Source organism: Symphodus melops (genome assembly GCF_947650265.1).
Source record: "Symphodus melops genome assembly, chromosome: 19".
NCBI lineage: Eukaryota > Metazoa > Chordata > Actinopteri > Labriformes > Labridae > Symphodus > Symphodus melops.
Window position 1 is genome coordinate 22,229,644 of NC_136709.1, and position 25,464 is coordinate 22,255,107.

General features: G+C 52.7%; 1 protein-coding gene across 4 annotated transcripts; it reads right to left on the reverse strand.

The window, feature by feature from the left end:
* Nucleotides 1-761: 761 nt before the first annotated feature.
* On the reverse strand, nucleotides 762-25,094 carry pcnx1 (pecanex 1). 4 transcript variants are annotated; one of them, XM_079370580.1, is made up of 36 exons: nucleotides 24,585-25,094; nucleotides 21,895-22,106; nucleotides 20,765-20,870; nucleotides 20,628-20,664; nucleotides 19,959-20,024; nucleotides 18,211-19,875; nucleotides 17,641-17,770; nucleotides 15,265-15,458; nucleotides 14,128-14,221; nucleotides 13,899-13,956; nucleotides 12,998-13,236; nucleotides 12,685-12,838; nucleotides 12,575-12,607; nucleotides 11,179-11,350; nucleotides 10,995-11,105; nucleotides 10,823-10,914; nucleotides 10,604-10,713; nucleotides 9,921-10,026; nucleotides 9,725-9,817; nucleotides 9,309-9,459; nucleotides 9,087-9,228; nucleotides 8,624-8,801; nucleotides 7,194-7,302; nucleotides 6,910-7,039; nucleotides 6,690-6,748; nucleotides 6,002-6,217; nucleotides 5,508-5,761; nucleotides 5,194-5,424; nucleotides 4,978-5,078; nucleotides 4,685-4,835; nucleotides 4,379-4,609; nucleotides 4,033-4,307; nucleotides 3,781-3,959; nucleotides 2,550-2,986; nucleotides 2,126-2,266; nucleotides 762-1,927 (listed from the first exon to the last, which is right to left on the reverse strand). In XM_079370580.1, the coding sequence occupies exons 1-36, from the start codon at nucleotides 24,735-24,737 to the stop codon at nucleotides 1,787-1,789; spliced, it is 6,951 nt and encodes a 2,316-aa protein (XP_079226706.1). In that variant the 5' UTR covers nucleotides 24,738-25,094; the 3' UTR covers nucleotides 762-1,786. The 4 variants fall into 4 exon arrangements, with proteins under 4 accessions (XP_079226706.1, XP_079226707.1, XP_079226709.1 ...); XM_079370581.1 differs by having other exon boundaries at nucleotides 12,998-13,221; nucleotides 24,585-25,093; XM_079370583.1 differs by lacking the exons at nucleotides 15,265-15,458; nucleotides 17,641-17,770 and having other exon boundaries at nucleotides 12,998-13,221; nucleotides 24,585-25,093.
* Nucleotides 25,095-25,464: the final 370 nt, after the last annotated feature.

Here is a 25,464-nt window from a genome sequence, read left to right on the forward strand (position 1 = left end):
GAATCACATAAGACTTCATATCTGGTGATTTCTGTGTGGACGCATACGTCTCTCATGAGGCTCTGACTGTTGGATTTGTCTGTTTGGTTTGTGAGTTCACTGTGTTGCTTTAAAAAGAAGACAGAAGGTTTTGGTTTGTTTTAATTCAGCCACAGATTAAAACACTCATCTTACTGAGAGTCCTCTGGGCCACACACACACACACACACACACACAGAGAGAGAGACACACACACACACACACACACACACACACACACACACACACACACACACACACACACACACACACACACACACACACACACACACACACACACACACACACACACACACACACACACACACACACACACACACACACACACACACACACACACACACACACACACACACACACACAGGTGCTAACCTGCTGATAACGTGTCATTACATCAGAGAACACGGTCAGCTCTTAAAGCTCTGATCAGACATGAAGGAAACATGAAGTGTCCTCCTTTAACTTTACATCCTGTCCATCAGAGTCTCCAGGTAAACAAACATGTTGACGTCACTTCTGTCTTTATATCTGAGCTTTAAGTTGACCTGAACGAAAGACTGAAAGAAGCGTTTACCTGCAGCCTGTTACATCACACACACACACCGAGAGGGGCTGGACCATCCCTGCTGTTACTGGGCGAGAGGCGGGCTTACATCCTGGACAGCCAATCACAGCAGACCACCCAATCAAGAAGTAGGAATAATAAAAAGTCAGAGGAGGCGTTTTAAAGATGTCAGCAATAAATCAAACTTTTATTTCTCCGTATAGAAAAAGAATTAAGTTGAGTCGTGAAACAGTCCATCGAAAAAATCTGCATCTCGTTTTCACCCGCTGGTCCTCGAGACTCGAACCGACGCCCCGAAACAAAAGCAAGCGAAGATGTAACAAAGTGTAAATACAATGTTCACAGTAATAAATATCCAAAACAAAGTCTTTTATACATCCACAGTATATATATATTTATTTGTGTAAATATATATATATATTTTATATACTATATATAGATATAATCATATACAGTAAAAAGTTATCTTCAAGTTTATCAAACAGAAAGCTGAAAAATAAAAATGGCTGAAAACAAAAAAAGTTCGATTGCATTTTTTTTATTCCCAAGGCATCGGTAACCATGGCGATCTGAGTCGGTAATAAATAAAAGACGATATCATTGAGAGTAGTGCATCGCTGTAAATAAAATACAAAATCATAGTGCAAGTTTTATTTTCTTTGCGCAGTCGTCTTGCCCGAAGGGACGAGTCGGAGCGCCGCGGCGTCCCGTCTCTGACTGCAGTTTATCCCGCCGCGCAGCGTCCTCCGTCGTCTTGGCAACAAAAACAATAACAGAAAGCTTTGAGCTGGAGTGTGACACCTGAGCAGGTATCCCACGCCAGCTTTGAATTTGGCAAATCATTCAGACAATCAAAAGAACACAGAGAAAAAATGTGAGTGGATGAAATGCATAGAACTTAAACTAATCACCAGGAGAGAAAAAAAGGAACTTAAGGTCGTTTACTGTCATGCAGCATTTCTGAGACGCAAAGCAAGGCAGATTCTGTGTTTGAGTGAAGCTCCGCCTCTGCTCGCACGTTTCCCTGGCTTCCTGTTCCCCCTCAGCAATAAGGAACAGCGGACGGGGGAGAGCTCCACCTTCCTGTTTGTCTGCAGGCGACTGCATCCTGCGGGCTGAGTGTGTGTGTGTGTGTGTGTGTGCGTGTGTGTGTGTGGGCGTGTGTGGGCGTGCGTGCTTGTGTCAGACCTCGGCGCCCAACTCAATGACCCCCGTCTCGATGATGGGCACTAGCTTATCTTCCACCTGTACCAGCAGGATGGTTTTGTCAATGTGGGAGCGATTGGCTGCGTCTCGGCTACAAGGCACCCACCGGTGAATCACCTGAGGAGACAGACGTCCAATCAGATTCATCAACCAGCAAACAGTGTGTGTGTGTGTGTGTGTGTGTGTGTGTGTGTGTGTGTGTGTGTGTGTGTGTGTGTGTGTGTGTGTGTGTGTGATCATATCTCTGACTTTGGGTAAAACCTCTGAAATATGTAAACAGATTGTTGTGAGTCCTGTCAGCAGATAAAGACTTACATGTCCCTCCATGCCCTCTAGGGGGCTCCACTCCCTCCAGCAGGTCCGACCCGCTCGCAGTCTCATCGTCTCGTCAGGCCACTGCAGCTCCTTCCGCTTGGAGAGGTTGATGTTCTCCAGCACGTGACTGACGTCCACGATCTGAGAGACACGACACACGGAACAATTTCAATTAGAAGAAGTCTCTTCTAGTGTTGGAGTGAGCCCCCAAATGCTGTATTCTGCACGCCGCACGCCGCACGCTGCACGCAGCACGCCGCACGCTGCAGGCCGCGTGCTCGGCTGCAGGTCAGCACAAACCAAAGTGATGTGGACGTGATTAAAGGTCGAGCACATGCTGAACGGTGCGTGGACACGTTTATGTTCTGGCTGGAAAGGTTATGTGAAGGTCATAAAGCGGCGTGCCAGCGTTGTGTTGGCGTACCTGCACTCTGTAGGAGATGTCGTCTCGGCGCACGCTGCACACGGACGGGTTGTGCTGCTGCGGGTGGTAGTGGTGGTGGTGGTAGTGATGCTGGCTGAGCGGGTCGGTCACCGCGCTGCACATGGCGTCGTTGCCCAGGAGGCCCACCAGCGTGTGGCGTTTGCAGGGAGGGATGCTGTGGCTGGAGAGGGAGGCGGAGGGCCCGGCCGGGTCGGAGGAGGAGCCCAGCCGGAGCTGCAGCGAGGTGGGCAGCGTGCGCAGAGACAGCTGGCTGGTGGACGAGCGTCTGCAGGGCTCCAGGCCCGTGGTGGACGTGCGCAGGGACGAGTGACGGCTGCTGCTGTAACGGTACGAGGACGAGTGGCTGGCCACGGAGGCTCGGGCGGGGGAGTGCCGGACCAGACCCGACTGGACCGACTGCGAGCTCTGACTGGTGCCTGGACACAGAGAGGAGACGGCAGACTTCATGAGCGTGTGCTGTTGATCCAGAACGAGCACGCCACGAGTCATCGGCCTTCTCTTTCATGTTTGCACACGGACACACGGCAGCTTCACAGACGCCTCGTTCGCTTCTATATTTGAAAGGATACGACTGGTCATCACATCGGACCAGCACGTCGGACCAGCACGTCGGACCAGCACGTCGGACCAGCACGTCGGACCAGCACGTCGGACCAGCACGTCGGACCAGCTGATTTATAAATCCTGTTCACTGCTCAGGAGAGACGAAGTGCTGATTTCAGGCTCAGGACTGAAGAAATGAGTCAGCTGCTCCAGGATCAGTCCGGATGCTGGACTCAGAACCGATCCAGGATTCAGGACTGATCCTGGACTCAGGACTGATCCAGGACTCAGGACTGAAGAAATGAGTCAGCTGCTCCAGGATCAGTCCGGATGCTGGACTCAGAACCGATCCAGGATTCAGGACTGATCCTGGACTCCGGACTGATCCAGGACTCCGGACTGATCCAGGACTCAGGACTGATCCTGGACTCAGGACTGATCCTGGAGCAGCTGACTCATCAGACCTGAGGGTCGAGCTGAGAGCGTTCCGGGCTGCAGAGACACAGCTCAGACTCTGAGGGCGACCAGCTCTCAGCTGATGACCTCATCCGCTCGTCTCCTCCAATCACAGCTCAGCTCAGACGCTCTTGTAACGAGTGGTCAGGACGGCGGTCAGTCGGCGTTGTGTTCCGTGTTAAATGTCTGACGTCGAACACAAAGTCCTCACCCAGGGTTTGTGGCGGGTACGGGTGGGAGGGGGCGTGTCCGGAGGTCCCACCCTGCGACACCGAGCTCTGCTGAGACTCGCCCCCGGTCCCGTTCCCGCTCCCACAGGACAGCCCCCCCACGTCTGGGTCCTCGATGTTCCCGCCGCTGTTACAGCCGGCGCCGCAGCCTTTCCGTAACCTGACGGAGGGAAACAGTGAGAGGTCAGCGCTTTACCAAACGCCAGTCAGAGCTCAGTCTGCACGCCACCCACCTGTGCCAGGTGCTGACCACGAAGCTGCGGATGTTCCCGAGGCTGATGGGGCCCCCCATGATGTGAGCGAGCTGGGGGTGCGAGTTGCAGTAGGAGGTGGTCAGCGGCGACACGTAGATGGGATACCCGATGGGCTGGTCGCACGACGAGTTGATCATGTTTCTCAGAGCCTGTTTGGCGTTCTGGATGCTGCCGCGCTCCGGGTTTCTGTTCCTCAGGAAGACCAGCTCCTGCTGCTGCCCCGCCCACAGGCCGCGCACGCACTCTTTATTCACCTGCAACACAAACACGGGCGGATTACACGCCCGCCCTGAGCACGCCACAGCGCCGAGCATCGAGCACTCACCTTGATGACCCGGAAGCTGAGGTAGCGTCGATTGAGCATGATGATTTTGTACTCGTTGGTTCCTTCGTCGAGGACGTGGCGCAGGGCGAGGAGCGACTGGGCGTTGGAAAGCACGGCGCTCCTCCAGGCCGGGTCGCCCTCGTGAGCGATGACCAGGTTCTGCTGGTGGGACGAGATGGCCTCGAACAGGACGGCCGGCTCCTCGTACTCATCGGGGGAGGTGAAGTGGTCCTGCACGAGACGCAGAACACGTGTCACATGACCCACCCTGAGAAGGAGCTCCTTCCTCTCACCTGCTGATCTCACCTGGTGCAGCTTGAGAGACATTCGGATCCCAGGCACCACCACCTTCCTGAGCAGCTCCATGTCGGCGAAGATCCACTCGTCCCGCACCGAGGAGATCCGGAAGTCTCCCTTAAACAAAGCGTGCAGGCCGTAGAGGAAGGACTCCAGGTTACTGTGCAGGAGAGACAGCAGAGGGTCAAAGGTCAGACGGGGTCTCCCTCTGAATGTCTAAGCGTCCTGCTCGTCTCCAGCTGGGCCTGGCTGTGAGCTCCTCGGCTCGGGCTAAAGACTGGATCTCTGGAGCAGGAACTCACCTGGACATGTGATGAGCTGCCGTCCCCAGAGCTCTCCTCCCCAGCACGCACAGACCGAAGCAGAGCAGCACCAGGGCCGAGTCCTTCTCGCTCTCCAGAGGCTGCAAGCACAAAACACGCACAGATTCAGGACGCGCTCGCCTGGAGGGTCCTGGAGGGTCCTGGAAGACCTGGCTGTTATTGGGCCTGCTTGTTCCAGCACCACAGCGGTCTCACCTTGGCTCTTTGGGAGTTGCAGTACTGGATCCAGCTCAGGTAGACGGCACAGAAGCTGTCTCTGGAGATGCCTGCCAGTCGGTGGTCGTAGTCTTCGTCGATGTTGGGGTTGAAGGTGGGATCCAGGTCCACGTAGTTCCTCTCTCCACACCCCCGCAGGCCGTCTTTCATGGTCTCGTTCGCCAGCCACTCCTCTAGTTTGGCTGAGGCGACCACGTAGTAGATGATACCCTGAGCGAGGCAGGAGAGGCGGGGTTTAAAACACAGACCAATAACACGCCTGCATTCAGAAGAGCGACCCGCGTCCCACTGACCTTCACGTAGTAGGTGGTGAGGATGCGTCGCAGGTCGAACACCTGCAGCATGGAGGCGGCGCTGTTGTCGGTGATGCTGTAGCCCTCCAGCACGTATTTGGTGACCAGCACCTCCCACGCCAGCCAGCGCTGGCCGAAGGCGGCGTTGAAGGACAGGATGTGAGGGAGGTGACCCGGCTCGCAGCAACAGCAGCCCTCGTCCTCCTCCACGCCCTCCGTGATGGCCTCCACCTCCCTCTGCTGGCAGTACGTTCCTGGAGGACACACACACACACACACACACACACACACACACACACACACACACACACACACACACACACACACACACACACACACACACACACACACACACACACACACACACACACACACACACACACACACACACACACACACACACACACACACACACACACACACACACACACACACACACAGTCTGAGCTTCCTCTAACGTTCCTGCTCCTCCCACACACCAACACCTGCCTCACCTCTGAACTCCAGCCCTCGCAGCTGGAAGGTGACCAGGCCGTTCCCGATCTCGATGAGATGCACCAGAGCGTTCAGGTAGTCCGAGGCCAGGATGAAACAGTCCCCGGTGCTGAAGTTCCCCCAGCGGCCCAGCAGGAGGTCTCCGCACAGGCTGTGCTGCAGCGAGCGGGTCAGGTGCTCGTAGAAGATGGAGTTCAGGTTGTTGTCATCAGAGCCTGAAGAGGACAGAGACGAAGGACACGTCAAGCATCCTGAGGAGCTCACACCGTGTCTTCACCTCATCATGTCCACTCTGCATCCATCATGAGTCCATCCATCACTTACACATCTCATTCTCTGTGACGTGAAGGCGACTTCCCCACTTGTAAACATTATATCATGTGGTGCTTTTATTTTGAAGGGAGACAAAATGAAGTGTGGTGCTTTTATTTTGAAGGGAGACAAAATGAAGTCTGGTGCTTTTATTGTGAAGGGAGACAAAATGAAGTGTGGTGCTTTTATTGTGAAGGGAGACAAAATGAAGTGTGGTGCTTTTATTGTGAAGGGAGACAAAATGAATGTATTGCAGAGCTGCTGACTCAGATCTCAGTTCAATAAACATCTCGCTGTGAGCTGAATAAAGAGGTCAAAGGTCAACACGAAGAGTCCTGTTCCTCGGCAGCTCTGAACCTGAATCGGCGCCCTCACCTGGATTTCGGTCCAGCTGGGAGGCCAGACGCGTGTTGGAGTGATCCACTCTCTTTGTGCTGAAAACAAAAACACTGAATTAAAGCTCCCATCTCGTCCTCACGTTCAGACCGCGAGACCTTTCTTTATCTGACCCGCCCCACCTCCCTCCTCTCTTCTGATTGGCCAGCAGATTAGCTCGCCTTTAATTTGAACCTGAAGGAATAAAACTATTTCATACTTGTAGTCTCTCTCCCAGAACTTGACGGGACGAACGTAGGAGGTGATGAAGATGGCGCTGCCCAGGAACGGGTTGAGGGGGGTGGAGAATATCGCCGACACGACGGCCTGAACAAACAGCATGGCCGAGTCTGAAGAGGCTCGAGTTATGGATCACTCAACACGGCGTCCTGACACACTAGAAATAACCTCCGAGGACGAGCAGCTCCACATCCCAACATGCTCTAACAGAAGCCTCCGGGAGGCGGGACAAACCAGTGACTCGGCGTGCAGGTGAAAGGATACGAGGCACGGCGAAGGGCTGAGCGAAGGCGTGGAACGCTGAGCCCCACGTGATCTGCCAGGGGGCGATGTAGGTGTAGACAAAGTGCAGCTTGTAGAACAGCTCCCACATCTGAGAACACAAAGAGAAGCCCGCTTAATAACATCTGTAAAGATTTACAAACATCTGTAAAGATTTACAAACATCTGTAAACATTTACAAACATCTGTAAATATCTGTAAACATTTACAAACATCTGTAAAGATTTACAAACATCTGTAAAGATTTACAAACATCTGTAAACATTTACAAACATCTGTAAATATCTGTAAACATTTACAAACGTCTGTAAACATTTACAAACATCTGTAAATATCTGTAAACATTTACAAACGTCTGTAAACATTTACAAACGTCTGTAAACATTTACAAATATCTGTAAACATATACAAACATCTGTAAACATTTATAAACATTTGTAAACATTTACAGACATCTGTAAACATTTGTAAACATTTACAAACATTTGTAAACATTTATAAACATCTGTAAACATTTACAAACATCTGTAAACATTTATAAACATCTGTAAACATTTATAAACATCTGTAAAGATTTACAAACATCTGTAAACATTTACAAACATCTGTAAAAATTTACAAACATCTGTAAACATTTACAAACATCTGTAAACATTTATAAACATCTGTAAATATCTGTAAACATTTACAAACATCTGTAAATATTTACAAACGTCTGTAAACATTTACAAACATCTGTAAACATATACAAACATCTGTAAACATTTACAAACATCTGTAAACATTTACAAACATCTGTAAATATCTGTAAACATTTACAAACATCTGTAAATATTTACAAACGTCTGTAAACATTTACAAACGTCTGTAAACATTTACAAACATCTGTAAACATACAAACATCTGTAAACATTTACAAACATCTGTAAACATTTACAAACATCTGTAAATATCTGTAAACATTTACAAACATCAGTAAACATTTATAAACATCTGTAAAGATTTATAAACATCTGTAAAGATTTACAAACATCTGTAAACATTTACAAACATCTGTAAACATTTACAAACATCTGTAAACATTTACAAACATCTGTAAACATTTATAAACATTTGTAAACATTTACAGACATCTGTAAACATTTGTAAACATTTATAAACATTTGTAAACATTTACAGACATCTGTAAACATTTGTAAACATTTACAAACATTTGTAAACATTTACAAACATCTGTAAACATTTATAAACATTTGTAAACATTTACAGACATCTGTAAACATTTACAGACATCTGTAAACATTTGTAAACATTTACAGACATCTGTAAACATTTACAGACATCTGTAAACATTTGTAAACATCTGTCCTGCTCAGCGGGACAATGATATAAAAACATAGTGTCGCTCTGACCTTGCTGAAGACGATGGACATGAGGAAGAGGTCGAGCAGCAGCGTCTCGGACAGATGGCGGTAGTCGAAGGTGAAGAAGAGGACGGTGAAGAGGATGGTCACGTACTGGTAGGTGGGGCTGCTGTAGGAGGAACGCAGCAGCTTCAGGCCCGCCACCGTAATCATCAGAGCGCCGACCCTGGAGGACGATTTCAAAACAATCAGTGCGACGGCGTTAAAGCTGAAATCAGGATCAAACTGAAGTCACGTCTCCTCCAAACAGAGGAACAGTTTGAGGAAACCGGAGGGGGGGGGGGTCACAGCTCGAATAGCAGCAACGAGCTGCTCGTATCGTACTTGTTTAGAAACGCGTTCTACGTTGAAAAGGTCACGATTAAACTTTAACGGTCAAACGATGACATCACAACCATCCACAGATCTAATACAGATCGATAACAGAGAAGGTATGGAACATAATTCTCACTCCGTGTCGAGTCTCTTGGGACTGGCGAGCTCTCTGGCGCTGCCGCTCAGCTCGTTGAGGATGACGAGCGGATAGAGGACGTTCTTCTCCACAAACAGCAGCCACACGTGGAGCTTCTCAAACCACATGACGTGAGCCGCATCTGAGGGAGGAGCAGACAGTGAGACGGCGTCCTCACAGCTAAACAGTCGGCGTGGTCATGGCGTGACGCAGCTCACTCACCCCGCACTTCAAACTGATAGTACTCCTTGGTTTTGAGCAGCGGGTGGGAGAAGCAGTACCAGGGCAGCTGCTTCCGGACCTGAGGCATCAGGTAGTGTGTGAGCAGGCCGACCGTCCCCAGCAGAGCGTACAGGACGTAACTGAGGAACGGCTGCGAACACGAGAGGATGACATCATCAAACACACACACACACACACACACACACACACACACACACTCTGACACTGAGGAAAAAAGACCTCTGCTTTAAAGTCAGCTAAATGTGGGCGTGGCCAGGCGCGGGTGGCCATGTGGTTAATTCACACACCGCCTCACGTGTCGTCCTTGAAACAAACAGCCCAGGTTCATAGCTGACCTTTGACCCCTTTATGTCTAAGGTCCTATCTCTGACGATGGGCTGCAGTATTGACTGTACCTGCAGCGCGATGAACACGGTGCTGACGTGGATGGCGAAGTAAAGAACAGCGATGACCACGCAGACGATCAGGTCAGACTGCAGCCGCTCGTTCTGGTGAGACGAGCAAAAAAGAAACAAACTTCTAAATGTCTTTATGGGGTTAAATGATGTGAATGGATGCTCGATGAACGACCACACGAGGAGTCGAACTCACCACAGACGCCCGGAGCTTGTCGGGCAGAGGGTCCTGGACTTCTGACAGAGGGTCCTCCGGGTTTTTGTCTTTTAAATTAGGCAAAATCTTGGACTGTATCAGCGAGCTGTGAGGAGAGGAGCAGTCTGATAATTCACTTTAGTGTTGAAGCAGCAGAAGGTGGACAAACTGAAGCGTGGTGCTTTTATTTTGAAGGTGGACAAACTGAAGCGTGGTGCTTTTATTTTGAAGGTGGACAAACTGAAGCGTGGTGCTTTGATTTTGAAGGTGGACAAACTGAAGTGTGGTGCTTTTATTTTGAAGGTGGACAAACTGAAGTGTGGTGCTTTTATTTTGAAGGTGGACAAACTGAAGTGTGGTGCTTTTATTTTGAAGGTGGACAAACTGAAGTGTGGTGCTTTTATTTTGAAGGTGGACAAACTGAAGCGTGGTGCTTTTATTTTGAAGGTGGACAAATTGAAGTGTGGTGCTTTTATTTTGAAGGTGGACAAACTGAAGCGTGGTGCTTTTATTTTGAAGGTGGACAAACTGAAGTGTGGTGCTTTTATTTTGAAGGTGGACAAACTGAAGCGTGGTGCTTTTATTTTGAAGGTGGACAAACTGAAGTGTGGTGCTTTTATTTTGAAGGTGGACAGCACAGGTGGCGGGCTGCAGAAAGGGTTGGAGGGTGGTTGTGAACTCACATGAGGACTGAGGGGTCGCTGCTCTGCCGGCTCAGGTGGTAGGACACGGCCACCAAGAGGCCGCAGAACACGGAGAACAACACGGGGATGTGATGCGGCTCCCACGTCTCCTGAAACACACAGAACGACACGGCGTCAACACGAACGCTCACAGCTTACCGAGCACAGGTTCAGTAACATCCTGTGTTTTGGGGTTTTTTAAAGGGAGGGGGTCGTCACCTTCAGAGCGCCGTAGCAGAAGCCGTAGAGCAGAGCGACGGTGAGCACGCTGCGCAGCACGCTGTACAGCGCTGACAGCAGACTGGTGGAGGCTGCAAAGAGAGCACAGAGGACGTCAGCACACCTGACAGCGAGTCATCACCTAGAACGCTCAGGACGGCGTCCAGCTCACCGTTGCCTCCGAACACGTGGATGTCGAGCTGCTCGAAGAGGTACATGACGAAGGTGTTGACCTGTGGCAGCAGGCCGACGAAGAAGATGATGGGGAAGCACAGGATGAAGACTGCAGGGGGAAAGATCAGATCAGAAACACGATGGTTGTAACGTGACCCGTGGTGACCCTGAACACAGCTCACCGATGACCAGGTCCCGGGCCGAGGCCAGGACCAGGGAGCTGGTGAGGGCGACCCCGTACAGGCTGAAGCGGGACGACGTGGTCCTCAGACTGCCGTAGTGCAGCAGCCAGATCAGAGCGCAGCACAGACAGAAGTAGACGGGCCGGCTGTAGGCGATGATGCGGTTATGACCCTGTGAGGACAAGAGGTCAGAGGTCACAGCTCAGCATTTATTAGGATTCAGACCTTCAACCCAGGAGGCTGCCCTGCTCAATGACACTTTACACACCTCAGAGAGACAGAGGGGGGGGGGGGGGCAGAGAGAGGGGGGAGAGAGAGAGAGAAACAGAGGGAGAGAGAGAGAGAGAGAGAGAGAGCGAGCGAGCTGTGGCTGGTTATTTAAAGCTGCTGCCTGCAGCTGAGTGCAGCAGCAGCTTTAATAAAAGAGGTCGTTTCAGAGCAGCTGCTGCAGCGAGGACACAAACAGACTTCCTCAGCTGGTTGTTCACACGTAGACATGTTCATAACATTTACCAAAGAAGAAGATGGAGGAGAACAGGAAACAGAATGCAGCAGGTCGACTAGAGAACAGAGACGGTAGAGGTGGCGTGCAGACAGTCTGTAGAGGTGGCGTGCAGACAGTCTGTAGAGGTGGCGTGCAGACAGTCTGTAGAGGTGGCGTGCAGACAGTCTGTAGAGGTGGCGTGCAGACAGTCTGTAGAGGTGGCGTGCAGACAGTCTGTAGAGGTGGCGTGCAGACAGTCTGTAGAGATGGCGTGCAGACAGTCTGTAGAGGTGGCGTGCAGACAGTCTGTAGAGGTGGCGTGCAGACAGTCTGTAGAGACGGCGTGCAGACAGTCTGTAGAGGTGGCGTGCAGACAGTCTGTAGAGGTGGTAGAGGTGGCGTGCAGACAGTCTGTAGAGATGGTAGAGGTGGCGTGCAGACAGTCTGTAGAGATGGTAGAGGTGGCGTGCAGACAGTCTGTAGAGATGGTAGAGGTGGCGTGCAGACAGTCTGTAGAGGTGGCGTGCAGACAGTCTGTAGAGACGGTAGAGGTGGCGTGCAGACAGTCTGTAGAGGTGGCGTGCAGACAGTCTGTAGAGATGGTAGAGGTGGCGTGCAGACAGTCTAAGCCCCTCCCACTGGCTCCAGGTGAATTCTCCTGATTACTTCCTGCTGTCAGCTCACTCTGACTCTCTGCAGGAGAAACCTTGAACCACTTCCCTTCAGGGTCATGGAGGTCTGGAGCCGATCCAGCTGTCACTGGACGAGAGGCGGGACTACACCCTGGACCAATCAGAGGGCTGACATACAGAGACAACCAGCCACACTCACACCTACAGGTAATCTAGTTCTTTGGTCGGCCATGTTGGATGTGATGTAATGAGCACAGGTGAAAGATGAGTCATCACTCACATGTCGAGGGGACGACGAGTCCGGCTGAACGCTCTGTGGAATCAGAAAAACAAACAGATCAGCAGCCTGGAGTCACTTCAGAACCTTTAAACACTGAGCTGGACTCTCACCTTCAGTAAGGAGTACTGGCAGCTGGCGATGACCAGGCAGAACTGAAAGACCCAGATGTCGGTGAAGAAGCCGTGAACGAGCAGCACTGAACCCAGGAAGGCCACCAGCACGGCCAGCAGCACGGCCAGGACGTTCTCCAGGACCTCCCGGTTCCTGAAACACCGAGCTCCTTTCAATCACACTGTTTGAAAACTCAGTTATCTGCACACATGGGGATCGTTTGCTTTGGTCTGACCTCGAGTCTGTGTGCACGGGGACGAGAGAGTGAAAATGAGCTGTAAACGATGATGACCACGATGACGGCTCTCGTACCTGTCAAACAGAGCCAGCAGCGTGAGCCGGTCAAAGTGAAGGCCGACCCACAGGAAGGGGAGGAGCCACAGCCGGTAGTACTGTCTGGCTTTGCCGGCGGCGGCGGCGGCGGCGGCCGCAGGGTCCTCGTGTCCCGGCGGTACGTCCTGGAGCTCCGGGCTCAGATCTCCTTCCTGCTGCTCCAGCAGCTCCGGGTCCATGGTCAGCAGACGGTTCAGACGGATCTGAGGGAGAGAGATCTGTCCCACGGTCAAACATGAACACACAGAACCTCCCAGAACCAACACACACACACACACGCCGCAGGGTTCAGGACCGTTCACAACACACACACACACACACACACACACACACGCCGCAGGGTTCAGGACCGTTCACAACACACACACACACACACACACACACACACACACACACACACACACACACACACACACACACACACACACACACACACACACACACACACACACACACACACACACACACACACACACACACACACACACACACACACACACACACAGCCGCAGGGTTCAGGACCGTTCACAACACACACACACACACACACACACACACACACAGGGTTCAGGACCGTTCACAACACACACACACACACACACACACACACACACAGCCGCAGGGTTCAGGACCGTTCACAACACACACACACACACACACACACACACACACACACACACACTTTGTTTCTGTGAATCTCTGTAGGGCACTCTCTCGCTCTATTAAACACACACACACACACACACACACACACACACACACACACACACACACACACACACACACACACACACACACACACACACACACACACACACACACACACACACACACACACACACACACACACACACACACACACACACACACACACACTCACCAGGTCATGAGGGTAGAAGCGGACTGAGGTAGAGCTGGAGAGGTGGGAGTCGGTGTCCCTGCAGGGTGACACACACAAAGAGAAGCACTCGCTGCATTACATCATGACCTCACAGCAAACAGCCAATCAGCTTCCTGCTTTGTACTGTTATGTCTGTCACATGGTGTAAAGCGACTCTTCACAGGTCAGAGACCATGTGACACACAGAGCAGACCGCTCTGACACTAACCACACGTTATTGGAGGCTCGTCTGGTTGCAGGTTCAAAGTTGACCAGCGACACGTCACAGCCGGCGGCCTCGTACAGGGACGGCGTGAGCTTTCCTGCAAAACACCGAAGAAGAGACAGAGAGCGAGTGAGTGGAGACGATTTCATGAGAGGAGGCGTGTCCTTAGACCGGCTCCTGTGAGGGGGCGGTCCCCTCGAGAGGTCACCTGCAGTGATCACACATCCATGAAAACACACACACACACACACACACACACACACACACACACACACACACACACACACACACACACACACACACACACACACACACACACACACACACACACACACACACACACACACAGCTGACCAAGCAGTGGGAGCAACTTGGGGTTAAGAGACACATCGGTCATGTGGCGGGCATCGAACCCGCAGAGAGGACAGGCGGTCGACTCGCCCGGTTGAGCCACAGTCACTGCAGCCTCTCTAACAGGAGGGATAATATAAGCGGTTGCTATGGTAACCTCTTCGACGCTCAGACGGGAAACACGCCGCTGAATAACCACATCAACAAAAATAAAACACAGTGACACGTATCAGAAGAGGCCTGCGTCTGTTCACTCACAGCTTCAGAACAGGAAGTGAACGTGTCTGAGCAAAGGACCAATCAGAGAGCTGCTCTCTTCCTCTATGATCAATCAGCCAATCAGAGAGCTGCTCTCTTCCTCTGTGATCATGAAGGAAACCTGCTGTGTTGAAGCTTCTCTGACAACAATGCAGCAGCCAGTATGTCCTCCTTCTAACTTTAGATTCTGCTCCTGAATGCTCTGGATCTGATTGGACCAGAGAAGGTAGGCGGGGCTTTGAAGGCCAGGAGACGCCCGCTCTCTCCTTAGCATCATTAGCATCATTAGCATCCATTATGTTTACGTAAACATCAGGAGCAGCAGCCAGGTCAAGTACTGACTGATCATCCCAGACAGAGAGAAATGGAGCATGAGTAACGGCGCTCGGCTCGGCTGATTGTGTCAGTGCAGCGAGCGTGGATAATGAAGTCGTATCTGTGACTCGCTCTCTTCAAGCAACCCCGAAGAATCCAAGCCAGCGCAGCCAACAAACACCACACACCCCCCTGCTCCCCTGCAGCGCGCCCTACCAAAGTCGTCCTGCAGGCTGGTAGTGCCAACAGTCGAGGCCTTGTCCTGAGAACCCTCCAGGTGTGTGCTTCCATTCCTGGCCAGCAGGGAGGCGCTTGTGCTCAGCACAGTCACCTGGGACGGCGTTCTGGAGGGCTGACCTTTCACCTGGGAAGAAGAAGGCTGGGAGGCCTGGCTGAGAGCCTCCTGGAGACTGTGGGAGGAGAAGAGGGGGGGGGGGCTGCTGATAAACAACATTATCACGAGGGGGGGGGGGGGGGGGGGGGGGGGGGGGGTCTGCTGATAAACAACATTATCACGGGGGGGGGGGGGGGGGGGGTTAAAGGTGATGTAATACACATGCTGGTTGTCATGGATGGATGGATGGATGGATGATGAGTGGATGATGGATGGATGATGGGTGGATGATGGATGGGTGGGTGGATGGATGGATGATGGGTGGATGGGTGGATGGTGGATGGGTGGATGGATGATGGGTGGATGGATGGATGATGGGTGGATGGATGATGGGTGGATGGGTGGATGGTGGATGGGTGGATGGATGATGGGTGGATGGATGATGGATGGATGGATGGATGATGGGTGGATGGTGGATGGGTGGATGGATGATGGATGGGTGGGTGGATGATGGGTGGATGATGGATGGATGGGTGGGTGGATGGATGATGGGTGGATGATGGATGGTGGGTGGATGATGGGTGGATGGATGGATGGGTGGATGGATGGATGGGTGGGTGGATGGATGGATGATGGGTGGGTGGATGGATGGTGGATGGGTGGATGATGGTGGATGGATGATGGGTGGATGGATGATGGGTGGATGGATGATGGGTGGATGGATGGGTGGATGGATGATGGGTGGATGGATGGATGATGGGTGGATGGGTGGGTGGATGGATGATGGGTGGATGGATGGATGGGTGGGTGGATGATGGGTGGATGATGGATGGGTGGGTGAATGGATGATGGGTGATGGATGGTGGATGGATGATGGGTGGATGGATGGGTGGATGGATGGGTGGGTGGATGATGGGTGGATGGATGGATGGGTGGGTGGATGGATGATGGGTGGATGGATGGGTGGATGGATGATGGGTGGATGGATGATGGGTGGATGGATGATGGGTGGATGGATGGGTGGATGGATGATGGGTGGATGGATGGGTGGATGGATGATGGGTGGATGGATGGGTGGATGGTGGATGGATGATGGATGGTGGATGGATGGTGGATGGATGGATGGTGGATGGATGATGGATGGTGGATGGATGGTGGATGGTGGATGGATGATGGATGGTGGATGGATGGTGGATGGATGGATGGGTGGATGATGGGTGGATGGATGGTGGATGGATGATGGATGGTGGATGGATGGATGGATGGTGGATGGATGGTGGATGGATGGTGGATGGATGGTGGATGGATGGATGGGTGGATGATGGGTGGATGGATGGTGGATGGATGATGGGTGGATGGATGGGTGGATGGATGGGTGGATGGATGGTGGATGGATGGTGGATGGATGGTGGATGGATGGATGGATGATGGGTGGATGGATGATGGATGATGGATGGTGGATGGATGGATGGATGGATGGTGGATGGATGGATGGATGGATGGATGGTGGATGGTGGATGGATGGGTGGATGGATGGTGGATGGTGGATGGATGGGTGGATGGTGGATGGATGGGTGGATGGATGGATGATGGGTGGATGGTGGATGGATGATGGGTGGATGGATGGTGGATGGTGGATGGATGGATGATGGGTGGATGGGTGGATGGATGATGGGTGGATGATGGGTGGATGGATGGATGGATGGATGGGTGGATGGATGGTGGATGGATGGTGGATGGATGGTGGATGGATGATGGGTGGATGATGGGTGGATGGATGGATGGATGGATGGGTGGATGGATGGTGGATGGATGGTGGATGGATGGTGGATGGATGATGGGTGGATGGGTGGATGGATGGTGGATGGTGGATGGATGGGTGGATGGATGGATGATGGGTGGATGGGTGGATGGATGATGGGTGGATGGATGATTTGTTTTAACTTTCTTGAACTTGCTCTCTTCTGAGAAAGGTCGCAGGCGACACAGCAGACGTGTTATTGAGCGAATGATGCGGCGCTCTGAGCGCCCGTGTGCCTCGGAGCTCACGATGTGGAAGTGCAGAGATTAGATGGAGCAGGATGAGAGGAAGGAGGACGAGAGACATGCAGAGTGGAGACGTCGCGAGAGACGCCACGCACTGCAGAAAGACGTGGTGAAGTGGTGCAGAGGAGGGAGAGAGAGGACGCCACCTGGCTGCATGCTCACGCCAGGCGGCGCGACCACAGACCCGAGCCCCGGCTCCATGCACGGCGTACCTGAGGGGAGATCCAATCAGAGAGGTGGGCGGGGTGGGGTTACTGCCAGCGTTGTGTCGCCGCCGCACCGCCTGCCGACGAAACGTGCTACGCTCACGCCGAAATATGACCGTCTCCTCGCTGCCCGGGGCTGTCATGGGGACAGAGACATCATCGGCCAATCAGAGAGCATGATGAGGTCAGATCAATCAGCGACATTTCAACTCACTCTCAGAAACAAATCAAACAGAGTAACAGACAGCAGCCCGTCATCATCATGATGTGTGTGTGTGTGTGTGTGTGTGTGTGTGTGTGTGTGTGTGTGTGTGTGTGTGTGTGTGTGTGTGTGTGTGTGTGTATGTGTGTGTGTGTTCGTGTGTGCATTTGTGTGTGTGTGTGTGTGTGTGTATGTGTGTATGTGTGCGTGTTCGTGTGTGTGTTCGTGTGTGTGTTCGTGTGTGTGTGTGTGTGTGTGTGTGTGTGTGTGTGTGTGTGTGTGTGTGTGTGTGTGTATGTGTGTGTGTTCGTGTGTTCGTGTGTGTGTGTGTTCGTGTGTGTGTGTGTGTGTGTGTGTGTGTGTGTGCTACGTACCCCGCAGAGACTCCTGCGGCTCGCTGAAGGCGGCCTGGTTGGGCAGACTGTTTCTGGAGCGAGTCACGGACTCCAGCTGGGAGGCCCGGCCCAGCAGGGATGCAGCGTCCAGGACTTCCCCTTCTTTGGCTTCCAGGTCCGACTTGGAGGTGGTGAGGGCCCGAGACCCGGCGGGAGCTCCGAGGCGGCTGGGATCATTAAGGCAGGCGGCCGTACCGCTGTCCAGACTCAACACCCGGGCGTGTGTTTTGGCACTTCCTGTGCTGGGCGTTCGGCGAGAGGCTCGCCGCTTGCCTCTGGTTTGCACTCGTGCTGCGGCGTGGACCGTGGAGGAGGAGGAGGAGGAGGGGTGCTTGACCTTCAGCGCCCTGTAGTATCCCTCGGGGGAGTGGCAGGAGCGCGAGGCGTTGCTGGAGCAGCTGTCCGTGCTGAGCTGGTGGGCGGAGTGGAGACTGGAGGCACAGCTGAGTTCACTTTGATCGCTCGAGTCCTCCTCGCCCCCCCCAGTAAACACGGCGCTGCAGGGCTTGGCCATACCACGCACAGTCATGTAGTCCCGGTGCCGGCTGGCGTCAAAGCTGCTCGCTCTTTTCTTGCCTGTCCGCCGCCGAGCGCTGCGCCCTGTGGACAGAGAGGACGTCCTCTGAACGGCGGCGTCTGACTTTGGTTTGGACTCGTCTCTCAGTTGCTCCGCCTCCGTGGCAGCTCCAGCTGCTGAGCCGTCAGCACTGGTCCTGACCCCGGGCTCCTCCTGGACCCTCCCAGGCTCCTCCTGCTCCGGGCCTGCAGGCGCCTGAGTGTCGGCCGGCGCTTTAGCGGTCAGCTCGTTGGCGTGAGGGTTTTTATTGGCCTCCCTGGAGGGAAGGTTACCGAGCGCCCGAGAGCTCAGAGTGGCGTCGTGTGCGGGAGCAGAGGCGGCCTCTCCTCGGTCCCGCACACGCTCGTCCCCTGAGAGCGACAGCAGGCTCTCCACGTGGGTGGAGCTTGTCTGCTCGCTGTGGAAGCTGCTGACCGTGCTGTTGGTGTCCCGGTCGGTGCCGCTGCAGTAGCTCTCCGTGGAGCCGCTGCTGCGAGTACTCAGACTCCTCAGGCTGTCGGCACTGCGCTCCCCTCCCTGGGACTTCCCTCCCCCACCGGGGCCTTTGCCCCCCCCACCCACCTCTACCTGGTACAGTCCGGAGCTGCCTTCCCCGGCCTCCCGGGAGGCGGAGCGGGCCACCCTGCGCGCCTCCTTGTGCCGGTAGCACTCCATCCCCGAGGTGGAGGGCACAGCTGGATCCTGCTGGTGCGAGCGCTCCGCCCCCTCTCTCCCCCCCGGCCGCTGAGGTCTGGCGGTCTCCAGCTCACAGACGGGGTCCAGACCGCCTCTTCTGGGCGGAGGGTATAAAGCAAAGTCCGGCAGACACGGGTCGGGGAAGGCAGAACCGGCAGAGCTGGAGGTCCGAGGAAGGCCCCGAGAACGGAGCTCCTTCCTGAAGGTCTGAGACGGCGTGGATCCATGAGAGGTGAGCTCGGCGTCGCAGGACGACAGGCTGAAGTGAAACGAGTTACACGGATCCACCGGCTCCCTCGACAGCTCCGAAGGACACAACGAGGTGGAAGGTTGCAAGGAGGCGAAGGAGTCGTTGGGAACAAGGCAGTACATCTTAGTGTCTGACAGCAGATCTGTGAGGACACAAAGGACATGAGTACACACACACACACACACACACACACACACACACACACACACACACACACACACTTACCGTGATCATGGCTGCAGCTCTCCACAAGAGTCAAACTGATGTCATCTGACATCTTTCCCGAGTCTCCTGCAGAGAGAGGGAGCAGTGAATCCACACCCCCACACACACACACACACACACACACACACACACACACACACACACACACACACACACACACACACACACACACACACACACACACACACACACACACACACACACACACACACACACACACACACACACACACACACACACACACACACAGTCAGGGCTCGACAGAAGATCACATGACTCAGAGTGACATCACGCGTCTCTCTCTGATGGAGATAACCTCCAAACTAAGTCTGGCTACAACAGACACTGAGTGACATCACTGACTTCCTGACAAACCAACAGCCAATCACAGGCCATGTGGAGGTCACAGGAGTGCTCGTGATGTGATGATCCCGTAAAGACAGGATGCATCACAACATGTCACTTCCTGCTGAATAAACGCAGCCTAACACCGCCTCCTGTTTCTGTTCAATCAGATCAATGATGTCACAGGAAGCGGCGACCTCGTCACCACGGGACATGACGTGTTAGAGGCCATGCACGGCGTGGACTCTCTGAATGTACAGTGAGATGACATCATCATCGTGTCCCTGCCCGTCGCTCTCATCGGAGCGAGTGCAAACAAGTTACCTTTAGCTCCCGTCGCTCGCCCATGGCTGGACACGACCTGAAACACAAACAAATGAAGTCTCTGAGTCCAAACTCATCCAACTACAGAGCTGAGGTCTGACCAATCAGAGAGCAGCTCCTTCAGTCACTCAGCGTACCTGCTGGTTCAGCTCCATCCCGATGTAGGAGTTCCTGGAGCTGCAGTCCACGGGGGGAGTCTCCTGTCTGATGAAGTCTGACATCTCAATGCCCCCTCCAGGGTCCCTGCACACACACACACAGAGACACACACACACAGAGACACACACACACACACACACACACACACACACACAGAGACACACACACACAGAGACACACACACACACACACGATGAGTCTTCAGTCCTCTCACAGAGCTGACCTCCCCTGGCAGCCCTGCAGCGTTCTGCTTCCAGAGAGCTGACCAATCAGAAGAGAGGGGGGAGGGGTCTTAAAGAGACAGCAGCTGAAACTACAAGTCTCAGTCAGTCTGAAATAAGAAGGTTTCAAACCCTGACCACATGAGAGGTCAACATGAGGTCAAAGGTCAACATGAGGAGCTGTAAAGGCAAGGACTAAAAAGTGTGGATGGATCATTAATAAACAGTGTGTATTGAATGATCTATATTTAGACTCCTCCCTGCAGCAGGCTGTGGACACCAGGCGCCGCCAGGGAGCGTCTGTAAATCACTTCCACACGCCGTGAAGAACGGCTCCAACCAGGAACCAGGCGCCGCCAGGGAGCGTCTGTAAATCACTTCCACACGCCGTGAAGAACGGCTCCAACCAGGAACCAGGCGCTGCTCCGAACAGACTCAAACAGGAAGTGTGCGAAAACAAAGGAGCCGCTCAGTGACTCTGCTGTAAACGTCAACAACCTGGAATGAGACTCCAGATGTGGCAGAGCCGCCCCCCCCTCCCCCTCCCCCCCTCCCCCCCCGCTCGCCATGTGAATGTGAGTCACTTTGAGCAGTAACACGCTGAAGCTCACTGGATGCTGCTCCTTCAACAGCCCACATGTCACAGTGACAACATAAAGAAGCTGGGACAGGACTACTTCCTGGAAGTGTCCATGCAGCGTGTTAGGACTGACTCGTCTTATGTACCTGCTGTCATCAGAACAGGATGACCTTTGACCTCCACTCATTACATCATCTTTAAATGACATCACTCTGTGTGTACCACCAGGAAGCACCACGCCCTCTACAGCGCCTTCACACTCCACATCATCGAACCGACCGCCGGGCCGTGGAGGACGCCATCTTACCCCGGGCCGTTGCTGTCCTCCCGACGCGTGATGCTGCCGTCGTTCGCCCCCTCCGTGCCACCTCTGCTGCCCTGACTCTCCTTCGCCTTCTCCACCACCTCGCCCTCGTCCAGGGCGTGGTGGAGGCGGTAATTCACCGTCTTCAGCAGCAGGAACATGACAGCGATCACGCCGCAGTAGATCCCCACGATGACCATGGTCGGCTGCAGGGCCTGAGAGAGGACAAAGAAGAAGACGACATTTTAAGGTCAAAGGTCGAGCAGACTTCAACCAGCCACGCCCACATTGGACTGAAGCCGGAGAGAACCCACACCATGCAGGCTCCTGACAGACGGGATTCAAACCAGCAACCTCCTCACTGAGAGGGGACAGAGATAACCACTGAGCCACCGTGCAGCGTGTGTGTGTGTGTGTGTGTGTGTGTGTGTGTGTGTGTGTGTGTGTGTGTGTCAGCAGCAGCTCGATATAAACCTCCGAGCTGACCCGAGTATTTCCACTCTCAGAATAGAACTCAAACCACAAACCCCTTTCAACCGCGGCTCCTCCACGTAGCTGAGCAGACCGTCTAACAGGCCCAGTTCACTACAGACCGTCTATCAGGCCCAGTTCACTACAGACCGTCTAACAGGCCCAGTTCACTACAGACCGTCTATCAGGCCCAGTTCACTACAGACCGTCTAACAGGCCCAGTTCACTACAGACCGTCTAACAGGCCCAGTTCACTACAGACCGTCTAACAGGCCCAGTTCACTACAGACCGTCATTCAACCACGGGGAGATCTCCACTCAGCCAATGAGAGCGGAGCTTTAGAGGGCAGCAGGAGTAAACAGGGCTGAGCCCAGCAAACATCAAAGGTGTCACATCAGCGTCACGTCCCTGTCAGCTGGGACACACACACACACACACACACACACACACACACACACACACACACACACACACACACACACACACACACACACACACACACACACACACACACACACACACACACACACACACACACACACACACACACACACACACACACACACACACACACACACACACACACACACACACACACACACACACACACACACACACCATCCTCCAACAGGGTTTCCAAATCTTCACTGTCAGCAAGATCAGCTGAGTCAGCTCACAAAGAAGTGCTGAGTCAGCTGATTCTCAGAGACACTGCTCACTTTTAAATTCACACCTTCACGTTTCTGCTGCTGGAGCTTATTAGAAACATGCAGACACTGTAGCTTCAGTGTTTAGCCAGCTCTGCATGTGGTGGACACTGTAGCTTCAGTGTTTGGCCAGCTCTGCATGTGGTGGACACTGTAGCTTCAGTGTTTAGCCAGCTCTGCATGTGGTGGACACTGTAGCTTCAGTGTTTAGCCAGCTCTGCATGTGGTGGACACTGTAGCTTCAGTGTTTAGCCAGCTCTGCATGTGGTGGACACTGTAGCTTCAGTGTTTAGCCAGCTCTGCATGTGGTGGACACTGTAGCTTCAGTGTTTAGCCAGCTCTGTATGTGGTGGACACTGTAGCTTCAGTGTTTAGCCAGCTCTGTATGTGGTGGACACTGTATCTTCAGTGTTTAGCCAGCTCTGCATGGGTCTGTAAAGCTTTCTGCGTTCTAACCTCTCTCCATGTTTCATCTCCAACATTGATCCTAGTTTGAGCAGCTTTCTGCTGCTGGAGCTTATTAGAAACATGCAGAGGCTTTTTAGCTCGGGTACAATCACTTCTATCTGAAGCAGTTCCACTGCCCGCTTCCATCGCTGCAACACCTGTTCACCTGATAACTGCTCTCATATCTGGCAAACCCAGGGGCGTCCAAAACGGCCTTCAAAGTCCCGCCTACTTTCTCTGGTCCAATCAGATCCAGAGCATTCAGGAGCAGAATCTAAAGTTAGAAGGAGGACATACTGGCTGCTGCATTGTTGTCAGAGAAGCTTCAACACAGCAGGTTTCCTTCATGATCACACAGGAAGAGAGCAGCTCTCTGATTGGTCCTTTATCTCGAGTAACAACATGACTGAGTAACTTACCTTATACCTGACCTGGAGGATCAACACTTGAACTGAAGTGATGAACTTTGGTCAGTGACAGCTCAGGCTGAATTCATGGAGGATTTAAATTAAAAATCATAAAGAATCGATGAGAAGAGTTTCACTAATAAATATCATCAGCTCTCTGTTTGGCCCTGTAATGAATCACACTGAACAAAAATACACCTCAAGTGATTGTGTGTGTCAAACAGAGGCCGGTGTTATGGTTAAAAGTGTGACCGTGTTCAGTGGTGACTGTCTGTGTCAGTTACCTCCATATAACTATGTCTTTAATGAATTTAATGACATGTAATAAACACGGTCACTCTTTAAACACAGGCGGATCTTCAGGTTTACACAAAAGATCCGGTTCGAAGAGCCGACTCGTTCCCGACAGTCAGGACCGGCTCGGTCGGGTCCACTTCAGGAGGCCGTTTAAAGAGCTCCTCGGTGTTCTCTGAGCTGCCTGGTTCTGGTGCTGTGAGGTTCTGCTGGTTTGGTGATTAAAATGTGACCGCAGTGTGAACATGAAAGAGGTAACACACCGTTACATTGTCTCCGCTCCAGATAATAGACCGAGCCGGACCGTTAGCTGACACAGGCGGAGCGATAATGAAAGGGTGCAGAAAGCATCATAACACCACTCACCATGTAGAGAGTGAAGGGGAAGCAGAGCAGGAACAGCCAGGTGTAAAGGTGCAAAGCGTTCACGAACGTGTTCTGGTCGGGGTCGTAGTACCATCCGCCTGTGACTGAAGCCCAGACCCCCTGCCTCAGGATCTGAAGAGTCTGCGACCCCATGTTGTTTTCGATCCACCTCCGACCAATCCGAGCGGAACCGACCGACAGACGGAACAACCGGGGGGGGGAGGGGGGCACGCGGGCTAGTCGTCGCTGAACATCACCTGTGTGTCGGTGTTGTGTTTCCAGACTGTGGCCTGAGAATCCCCTCTGCAGCCATCTTCTCTGCTGCTGCTGCCAGCTGGGGCACTGTTCGGTCCTCCAGTCAGGAGACTGCAATCCCACCACGCCCTGCGAGGGACTTCTTCTTCGTGGGATCGCTACGAGGTAGCTGTGAAGGGAAGCAGCTGCAGACAGCTGTTTACAGTCTTTCCTCTCCACCGTGTTTCACCTTTCACTTGATTTACGTCAAACATAGTGACGTCAGAGAAAGCTCATTCATTTTTACAATAAAGGGTTTTTTTTGTAATTACGATCGCGGAGCAAAACTGACGAAATGGCGACACCTGCTGGTCAGAATATTTGTTTAGTTAATCGAATCAAAGCGTCGAGTTTCCAGTTTAAAAACTTTAGTTTAACCCCAGGATTAATATAGATTAATGTTTTATAATTAGCTTTTAATTTAACCAGTGAACCCACCTGACTGCTATTTAAAGAGATTACTAGATGTCACCTGCTGACTTGAACTCTGTTGTCAGGTCTACACTCTCGCCCCCTTCACTACAGGGTCCAGAGTCTCGAACTAGACTCTTCTCCTCTGTCGCCCCCCGGTGGTGAAACAATCTAA